This window comes from Chrysochloris asiatica, unplaced genomic scaffold (genome assembly GCF_000296735.1).
Source record: "Chrysochloris asiatica unplaced genomic scaffold, ChrAsi1.0 scaffold00333, whole genome shotgun sequence".
Classification (NCBI taxonomy): domain Eukaryota; kingdom Metazoa; phylum Chordata; class Mammalia; order Afrosoricida; family Chrysochloridae; genus Chrysochloris; species Chrysochloris asiatica.
In genome coordinates, this window is record NW_006408851.1 from 2092776 (window position 1) to 2103072 (window position 10297).

At 46.2% G+C, this 10297-nt stretch overlaps 1 protein-coding gene across 2 annotated transcripts in view; it reads left to right on the top strand.

The window, feature by feature from the left end:
- Positions 1–9370, top strand: part of GNL1 (guanine nucleotide binding protein-like 1) — a 12198-nt gene extending 2828 nt beyond the window's left edge. Inside the window, exons 6-12 of one of the 2 annotated variants that reach the window (XM_006875643.1) lie at positions 287–494; positions 663–758; positions 1142–1336; positions 7818–7996; positions 8079–8241; positions 8481–8621; positions 9014–9369. In XM_006875643.1, coding sequence (XP_006875705.1) covers positions 287–494; positions 663–758; positions 1142–1336; positions 7818–7996; positions 8079–8241; positions 8481–8621; positions 9014–9261 — 1230 coding nt within the window. In that variant the 3' untranslated portion in view covers positions 9262–9369. Of the gene's footprint in view, positions 1–286; positions 495–662; positions 759–1141; positions 1337–7817; positions 7997–8078; positions 8242–8480; positions 8622–9013 lie in introns of both variants that reach the window. The other variant, XM_006875642.1, reaches the window with a different exon arrangement.
- Positions 9371–10297: the final 927 nt, after the last annotated feature.

Below are 10297 nucleotides of genomic sequence, written 5' to 3' on the forward strand. Positions count from 1 at the left end.
TGAGGTTCGCAGCCCGATTCGTAACCACTACGCTACCAGTGTGCTTTAGGGGACACTATTTCCTTGTCTTGTGTTTGGCTCATCTCCATCCTTAATTATTTGCAGCAAGTCCTTTAGACACTCACTCACTAGTATTGCCAACTCCTGCGTTGTTTTCTTGATTCACCATTTCATCCCAGAAACTACTACTGCCAGGGTCTTGTCTCTGAGCTGTGCTTGGTGATGGGAGCTAGAAGCAGAGGACTCTGGGTCTCACTGCTCCATCCTCTTATCAATCCTGCCGTAGGTTGTGAATTTCCCACCAGTATTTTATGAGTATGTGACTGGAGAACTTGGACTGGCCCTTGTGCTGGTCCTGAACAAGGTGGATTTGGCACCACCAGCTCTTGTGGTTGCCTGGAAGCATTATTTCCACCAACACTACCCCCAGCTCCACATCGTTCTCTTCACCTCTTTCCCTCGGGATCCCCGCTCCCCTCAGGACTCTGGTAGTGGTGAGTGGGCAATGAGGAGGGCACCAGGGGAGTGGTGGGGTGGCAGGGGATCAAGGGGACAACAGAGAGGCTTGTTGACAAGTAGGTACATGATCTTGAGTTCAAGGGTGGTGGCAGAGATGGAAGGCAAAAGCCCATGTGCTAACCCTTTGTGCTCGTTGGTCTCAGTCTTGAAGAAGAGTCGGAAGCGAGGGAGAGGGTGGACTCGGGCCCTAGGACCGGAGCAGTTGCTGAGAGCCTGTGAAGTCATCACTGCAGGGAAAGGTATGTGCTCCTCAGAGGGATGCTGTGGAACACCCTAATCCTAGAGTCATTTAAGCCACCTTTCCTGAAGTCAGCCCCTTTATTATCAGAGTGTGAGAGGGGCCAGAGGGAAGGATGGACTAGCGCAGGCTGTCTTGGTGTGACTAGAGTCAGTAGGTAGGCAGGCACCTCAGTGGTTTGATGCCTTAGTCTTCTCAGTACTTTCCAGGAACTCCAACGGAGAAATGCTAATGGTTCTAGGGGTGGGTTCTCATGAATACTGGGGAGATATAGCTGACACCACACAACTCCAGAGGATGCCAATCCTACCAGCTGTGCATTGCGCAGTCTGTGTCTTCATACACCCAGGAAGAACCTCTTTTGTCTTCTTTTTCTTTGAGTAGTAGACTTGAATAGCTGGCGGGAGAAGATTGCTCGGGATGTAGCTGGTGCCACCTGGGGTAATGGCTCTGGGGAGGAAGAGGAAGAGGATGATGGGCCTGCAGTCCTGGTGGAGCAGCAGACTGATTCAGCAATGGAGCCAACTGGCCCAACCCGGGAGCGCTACAAGGATGGGGTGGTGACCATCGGCTGTGTGGGTAAGGAAGCGGTAGCCCGGGCATGGTGGCCTCCTTAGAGGCACAGAGGTTCAATGTTTGGAAAAGAGAGGTGGTGATCAGGTGTTATTAGGCCCTAGGGCTTCTGAGGGGCATGACCTCTGCTGGTGGTCAAGGATAAGGTGAAGGAAGCCATCTGCTCTGCTGGCTAGACACCTGAGTTAAAGTCCATTTCTTCTCAGCTGTGTGACCTTGAGAAAATTTACTTAACCATCATAAGTCTTTATCTCTTTGACTAATAAGAAAAAATGAAGACATTTATACCTAAATGAATGAATGGAATTGTGTTCAGAGTATCTAACAATGCTTGACAGATAGTTCATAGTAAAAGCAATGATAGTTATTGTTAGAGCTTAGCACTTAAATGATACATTGTTGATGTTGTTAAGTGCCATTAAGTCAGTTCTGCTTCATAGCGACCCTATACAGAGTTTCCAAGAAGTGGCTGATGGGTCTGACAAGTGGCTTGTGGTTAACAGTCCAGTGCTTATCCTACAGCGCCACACCAGAACTCCATGTGGTACTTACTATGTACCAAACACTGTTCTAAGTGATGCTTACGTTCTATATTTAAAATGTATTATGATTAATATGTATAAGTTTTTTTAATGTTTTATTGTGACCTATGTGATAGTTTACATGGGAGAACATTAGCTTTATATTCATCCTATCATATATCGTCTCATTGCCATGGTTACAATCCCCTCTATGCATCATCAGCCAACCAAAGGGTATACCCTGCAAGCCTGTCCCCTGGGCGTCAGCACACAGCCCCTCTCCCTCTCTGGGTCTGAAGTCCCTAGCCACTCCGTCTCTCTATGTCATCATCTCTGCCTCCATCTCTGGCGTCACTGCTTCTCTGGGTAGGGTCCTGCTCTCCGTTATTCTCCCTTGATGGTCCCAGGAACCTCCACTCCTAGGCTACAAAGTTAATCACTCCCCTCCTTGCTACAATATGTCTACCTTTACATTTCCAACCCTCACAATCAGTCCTGATAACAATTATTCACTACTGTATCACAAGAGACCTATCCTTGTATGACAAGAGACCTATCCGCATTTCCTTTCATCAGCCCCGCCTAGACAGATTAGATACTACTCAGTGAAGATTCTAGCTTCCTCCACGACCTCTGGATCTAGGTTCCCTCTTGAAAGCTTGTAAGCCAGTCACTTCTTGCCTTTGTAGCCCTCCCGTCCCCCACTTTGGGTAGCCAGTGTACAAGTGTGTAAGTTTTTAACACGCAAAGTCATTGTACCAAAAGGAAATGGTTAATGTTCAACCATTTTAAGAGGTAGCATATGATCAAGAGCCAGTGATACTGAAGGAGGAAATCCAAGATACATTGAAAGAATTGGCAAAGAACAAGGCACCAGGAATTGATGGAATAAAAATTTAAATCTTTCAAGAAAGTGAGGCAGCACAGGAGGTACTCCCTCATCTCTGTCAAGAAATTTGCAAGATGACTATCTGGCAGACTGATTGGAAGGGATCTGTATTTGTGCCCATTCCAAAGAGAGGTGACCCAACGGAATGTGGACATCATTGGACAATATCTTTGATATCCCATGTGAGTAAAGTTTTACTAAAGGTAATACAGAAACGGTTGTAAGCATACATTGATAGAGAACTTCCAGAGGTTCAAGCCGGGTTCAGAAGAGGCCATGGAATGAGTGATATCATTGCTGATGTCTGATGGATCTTGGCTGAAAGCAGAGAATATCAGAAAGATGTTTACCTGTGCTTTGTTTACTACACAAGTCTTTCGATTGTGTGGATCATGACAAGCTATGGTCAACATTGAGAAGTCTGAGTATTCCAGAACACTTAATTGTGCTCATGAGGAATCTGTACCTGGACCAAGAGGCAATAGTTCAAACAGAACATGGGAACACTGAATGTTTTAAAATTGGGAAAGGTGTGCGACAAGGTTGTATTCTTTCCCATACTTATTCAACCTGTATGCTCTGGTAGCGTAGTGGTTACGAGTCGGGCTGCCAACCTCAAGATCAGCAGTTTGAAACTACCAGCAGTTCCGTGGGAGAAACATGAGGCATTCTGCTCCCATAAAGATTTACAGCCTCGGAAACTCTGTGCAGGGGGTCACTATGAGTCGGAACCAACTCCACGGTACTTAACAACATGCTGAGCAAAGAATCCAAGAAGCTGGATTCTATGAAGAAAAACGTGGCATCAGGATTGGAGGAAGACTCATTAACAACCTGTGATATGCAGATGATACAACCTTGCTTGCTGAAAGTGAAGAGGATTTAAAACATTTACTGATAAAGATCAAAGAGCACAGCCTTGGGTATGAATTGCATCTCAATGTAAAGAAAACAAAAATCCTCACCACTGGACCAATAAACAACATTCATATCAACGGAGAAAAGATTGAAGTTGTCAAGGACTTTATTTTTGCATCAACTATCAACACTCATGGAAGCAGCAGTCAAGAACTCAAACGACATAGTGCATTAGGCAAATCTGCTGCACAAGACCTTTTTTACAAAGTGTTGAAGAGCAAAGATGTCAAATTAAAGACTAAGGTGAGCCTGACCTAAGCCATGGTATTTTCAATAACCTCATATGCATGTGAAAGTTGGACAGTAAATAAAGAAGACCGTAGAATAATTGATGCTTTTGAGTTATGGTGTTGGAGGTGAATATTGAAAGTGCCAGAAGAACCAATAGATCTGTTTTGCAAGAAGTGCAGCCAGAGTGCTTCTTGGAGGCCAAGATGGCCAAACTTCGTCTCTCATACTTCGGACATATTGTCAGGAGGGACCAGTTGCTGGAGAAGGATATCATGTTTGGTAAGGTAGAGGAAGACCCCCAACGAGATGGATTGACCAAGTGGCAGCATCGATGGACTCAAGCATGACAGCAGTAGTGATGTTGGCCCAGGATCAGACAGTGTTTTGTTCTGCTGTGCATAAGATTGCTATGAGTCAGTACTGACTCAGTGGCACCTAACAGCAACAACAGTGTTCATTCTTATACTAAACTTCATTCTTGGATCAACTATCAACACTTATGAAAGCAGCAGTCAAGAAATCAAACGACGTATTGCATTAGGCAAATTTGCTGCACAAGACCTTTTTAAAGTGTTGAAGAGAAAAGGTGTCAGCTTGAAGACTAAGGTGCGCCTGACCCAAGCCATGGTGCTTTCAATAACCTCATTATGCATGTGAAAGCTGGACAGTGAATAAGGAAGACCATAGATGGGCTCAAGCATGGCAACGATGCCCAGGATTGGGGAGTATTTCGTTCTGCTGTGCATAACGTCGCTATGAGTCGGTACCGACTGAATGGTGCCTAACAATAACAACAGTGTTCAGTTGTCCTGGTGTGACACTGTAGGATAAGCCCTGGACTGCTAACTCCAAGGTTGGTGGTTCAAACTCATCAGCCATTTCTTGGAACCGCTATACAGGTTTACTATGAGTTAAAGCCAACTTGATGGCACTTAATAACAATGTTCATTGTAGCAATGAGACCACAGTGGAGGGATGGTTAAATCATAGTAGAAGCTCAACAAGTGTTAATTGCCTTCTGGATTTTAACCTTTTAAGTCTATTGTCAAGAAGACGAAGCTTCCTGTAACCGCAAGCTTTGTCTCTGCTCTCAGTGGGGAGGAATGAATGTCTGGTTAGAGTCCAGAGCCTATTTCCATTTTTGGTGTGATTTCTTATAATTTTATTTGTTGGAAAGGTGAGGTGAGGTCTTGGCACAATTAATGTCTGAGGTGTTATTGGAGCCAAAAAGGGCCCAGCTCAGAAGCTGGGAGAATGACGTTGTAGATAGTTGAGTTCCTTGAAAGCATTCTGGACTTATTTTTCAGTCTCATTTTGTCTTGGGTAAAACCTGCTTGACTGCTGACAAATTACTCCTCTTTCCAGCTACTATAACCAGACTTTCCCTCACACTCTGACTGCTGACTTAAGGCTCTCCTCACAGGAGGCCCCTGTTCCCCCTCAGGAGCTTTTGCATTGAGTGGTCAGTGCTCAGGTGTTGGCTCCGGCACAGCTGCCCAGAGTTAGGCTGTTCCTCCAGCTCTGATTCACTTATCCACCCAGCACTTGTTTACTGAGGCATTGCTGGATAAAAACAGCATTTAAAGCCATGAGGTTGGATGAGATGTGGGAGAGGAAGTAAATGGAAAAGAGAAAGCCAGGGATTGAGCCAGATCAAGCCAGCATTTAGTGGTTGGGAAATGAAGAGGAAAGGAGGTATCCTTCAGCTGTGTCAAATGTTGGTGATGGGTCAAGTCAGATGAGAGCAGAGATTTGACCGGGGCTTGATTATGTGCAGATGAGTAGCTTTAGTGCACTGGTAGAGAGGTAATCCAGATTGCGGTTAGCCAACCAGAGGATGTGAAACAATCTGGGTGAACCTCATGTAACGTTGCGCAAAAGGGGCCAGACATAACAATGCATATTGCCTGATTCCATAGTTCAAAAGGTATTAGACTGTGTTGTTCAGGGTTGCACAGGTTATAGAATGAAAGGAAACAGAAGGAGTGGTTCATGTGTGTGGTGAAGAGGGCTGTAATTCAGAAGAAGTAAGCGGGACTTCTGAGGAAGTGTGGTACACTCTACTCAGAGAGGTATCTTGTATGGAGCTCAGTAGGCTGTACATTGATGCTGTACACATTCCTGTGTTATAGTCACAACAAAGATGCCATAAAGAGGTGACAAAACAGGTTTTTAAAGCAGTTTTACCATAAAGGGGACAGAGAAATGGGGATGATGGAAATTGTCCAAGGGGCATTCCTCCGTCCCTCCTTCCTTTCCTCTTTCTCTTTCCTTTGTCTTCCTTCATTGAGAGGAGATGCTTCAATGTGTTATCAAAGGAGCACAGTCAGTATGCTGGTATATCCGCTCTGCCCCAGTCCCAGCTGCCTGCCAGCAGGTACTGAATGAGCAGAGAGAGGTGTGTTGTACAGGGGTGGGGTTTTGCCAGGGGAGTGAGGTGGAGAGAAGAACCAGAACCAAGAAGTTCAAGGTCTAGGAACTGTAGGAATGTAGAGCTGACTCATGGAATCAAAGGTTGGCAAGAAAGGGAGCGAGGTTGTGAGTCAGGCATTAACAAGTGAGAACTGCTAAGGCTAGGAACAAAGATTGAATTGGAATGGAGGAACTTATAAGTGAGATGGAAAAATGGAATGTAAGGGAGATAGAGGGGAGCTTGAAACTGAGATTTAGGTGGTATGAAGTGACAAATCCAAGGTGTGACCATGGGAGTGGGTAGTTGAGAGGGAGTTGTAAAGGAAATGATCTTTAGCAGTGAGTTCAAGGCACTGAGAGGCCAGCATGCTGGGCAGGAGATTCAGACAGGCACTGAAGTTGGCCAGGATGGTGCTGGTACTCAAGAGGAGGGTGGCAGTGAGCCAGGGCTTCACATCCAAATTCTAGGACAAGTCACAGGTAGTTACCATGAGATGCATGTCTGCTTATTTTGAGCGCTTACTCTCTACTGCAGCCACTGACCAGTTTTGTCTTTGCTATCTCATTTCATCCTAACCTCTTTGAGGTAGAAGATGTCTGCACTGTAAAATGCAAAACAGAGGCTTAGAAAGTTAAGTCAATTGCCTTGAGGCTACCAAGCAGGATTCACACCTGGCAATCCAGAGCCTGAGCGGTAATTTGCACTGTTCAGTGTTGTTGTTAAGTGCCATCGAGTCGGTTCCGACCCATAGCGACCCTGTACAGGGTTTCTGAGAGTGTAAATCTTTACGGGAGTAGAAATCCTCATCATTCTCCCGCGGAACGGCTGGTAGTTTTGAACCACTGACCTTAAGGTTCGCAGACTGACTCGTAACCACTACACTACCAGTGTTGTATAGCTTCCATTATTTGTGAACTTTATTCCCCTTTCATGTCTAGCACCAGCTAAGTCCTGCCCATCACAGAGTGAGGGCCCATGGAGAGTTCATTTTCTTTTTTTTTTTTAAATGTTTTTATTTTGGATTGAGTGAAAGTTTACAGGGCACATCATCAGCTTCACATTCAACCATTCATATAGCTTGTTTCATTACATTGATTATTATCCCCTCCATATATCATCAGTTTACAGTGTTTCTCTCTATCCTCTTTAGCTTTTTTTTTTTTTTTTTTTTGGATTGGGGGGACTTGCCTTTTTGGAATTTACAGTCTCGGCTTTTAGGGAAGGTTTTTACATTTGTCTGTGGATATCCAGGGCTCATGTATGAGATTACTAACAAGCATTACTGAATAATCAGATGAGGGACAGTTTGCTATGTCTACTAGGTAGCTAGAGTCTGATCCTCAGAGCCTATGGCTTAGACGGTCAACAACGCTTGGGCCCACAGGGGCTTGGCCTCCTGACCGGGTCTGCACTGTCTGCATCTGAATCCTCCTTATTTATTGATTGTTTAAGGGATGCTGCCTGTCTTAGGTGGGGAGTGTTAATTTTCTTTGCACCTTCTCTTGCCTTCCCCAGGTTTCCCCAATGTGGGAAAGTCCTCGCTGATCAACGGACTGGTGGGGCGGAAGGTTGTGAGTGTCTCCCGAACACCGGGTCACACCCGATACTTTCAAACCTACTTCCTCACTCCCTCTGTGAAGCTCTGTGACTGCCCAGGCCTCATCTTCCCCTCTCTCCTGCCCAGGCAATTGCAGGTATTTGGACAGAGGGAGCAGGGGGGCAGGGAGAGAAGGTGGAGGTCAATGAAGAAGGCTGAGTGTTCCTTGTTTCCCTCAGGTTCTGGCAGGGATCTACCCCATCGCCCAAATCCAGGAGCCATACACGGCTGTGGGATATCTGGCATCCCGAATCCCTGTGCAATCCCTACTCCGTCTGCGCCACCCAGAGGCTGAGGACTCCTCAGCAGGACATGCGTGGTGTGCCTGGGACGTCTGTGAAGGTAGGTTCCAAGTGTCTGACTTCTCCTCATCTGCCAGCTTTCTAGCACTGCCTCTTCTCAGAGATTCTGCCACTGACAAAGCAATTGTCCACTCAGACGGTTTCTGCCCCATAGACAGCAAAGTTCTCTGACCTGGAATGTTCTCAGGAAGACTAGAAAAACTATGTTATGGGGCTGGGGTAATAGTGACTGGTACCTGGTTAAGTGTTTTCTCAACCATTATTATTTTCTCCCTTCAGCCTGGGCAGAGAAACGAGGTTATAAGACAGCCAAGGCAGCTCGGAATGATGTGTACAGAGCAGCCAACAGTCTCCTGCGACTAGCGGTGGATGGCCGTCTCAGCCTGTGCTTTCATCCCCCGGGCTACAGTGAGCAGAAAGGTCAGAGAGCAGATGTTCTTTCCCAGCCTTCTGCTGTCATGTAGGCAAGAGGGCGTGCACTTTGTGGCTAGACAGCGAGGGCCAAACCTGGGTTCCTTGAAACCTCTTGGCCACTTCTGTTATTTCATGTTTCTGGTCTGCAAAATGAGGGGGCAAAGTCCTCCCTGGCAAGGTTGGGGCAGAGACTGGAGATAATGTATGCAGAGCTTCTGTTCAGTGCCTGGCGCAAAGGAGGCCCTCAAGTTTGACTGAATAAATGAGTGAATGAACACATGCTTGCAGCTATAAAGATTACCGTTCTTCCTAGCTTTTGCCTCTTCACCATCTTTCTTGGTGGTGGTTCCTTTCCCAAAACTCCCTTCCCCTCCTTTTTTCTTGTTTTGGTTCCCCAGGCACCTGGGAATCCCATCCAGAGACCATGGAGCTGGTGGTTTTGCAGGGCAGGGTGGGGCCAGCAGGTGATGAGGAAGAGGAGGAGGAAGAAGAGGAAGAACTGAGCAGCTCCTGTGAGGAAGAAGGAGAGGAAGACCGGGATGCAGATGAGGAAGGGGAAGGGGATGAGGACACCCCAACCTCAGTCCCAGGGTCCAGCCTGGCTGCCCGAAACCCTTACACCCTTCTGGGTGAGGATGAGTGCTGAGTCCCCACCCCTGCGCCATCTTCCCCACCCAATATCTTTGCTTTTGGACTGACCTGGGAGTATCTCCCCTCTGCTGCCCCAATTGTGAATAAAGATTGTCTGCTTTGTAGCCCCTTCCCCAGATGGACTGAGGTGAGAGCGGCTGGTTCAGGCTCGCAAATCTGGGAAACTTCTCTCTTCTTTTTCTGTGCATTCTTTTTGCTAAGGAAAAGTTCTCTTAGAAGTTAGTTCAGCGGGTTCAAAGATGCTGAAAGCAGCTTCTTATGCCCACTTACCCATTCTGCAGCTTAGGGATCCCACCAAGATGGGGAGGGATTGTACCATCTGAGAGAAGAGTAGTAAGAGAAGGTCACAAACGGATGTCTCGAAGTGAAATATAATAGGAGTAGAGTCTTAATTACTGGCAAATAATTAATATACATTTATGATTTGAGCAGAACAAATTTTTAAGTACAGTGTTCAAGTTTCATAATTTGAAATCCCAGCAGCTTAGGGTATAAAGGAGTTCTGGTGTAGCTCTGTGGGTTAATGCTCTGGACTGCAAAGTCAATTTGAACCGCAGAGTCATCAGTTCAATTTCATCAGTCGCTCCTCAGAAACCCTATACAAGGTGGCTATGAGTAGAAACTGACTTGATGACATTTAACAACAAGGGTATACAAGAGACAGAGGGCACAGACCCAGTCTTCTCAAGTCCCATTTTCCCTAGTTTGAGGTGGAGCAAAGATGGCCTGGTGCAGGGTTCAAGCTAGGAGTCATCCGGTGGCTAGAGCCAGCTTATGGTGTCATCTCTACATCAGCAGAAATAGGCTCTCCTGTGAGCCTGGGCACCTTTGGCCTTGCTGGATTCTTCCTTAATGTACAGCTGGATTTCCTATATTGATTTCTTGGTGGAAAGGGAGATTAAAGTTTCTTTCATTGGCTGCCATAGTGGTGGTGTCTGGGTTAGATGGTGGTACAAAGCTTAGTTGGGCAGGTTGAGCATTAGAAGTAGGGATGAAGAGGCTAAAGAGTGAAATTCCTAACTCTGAAGCAT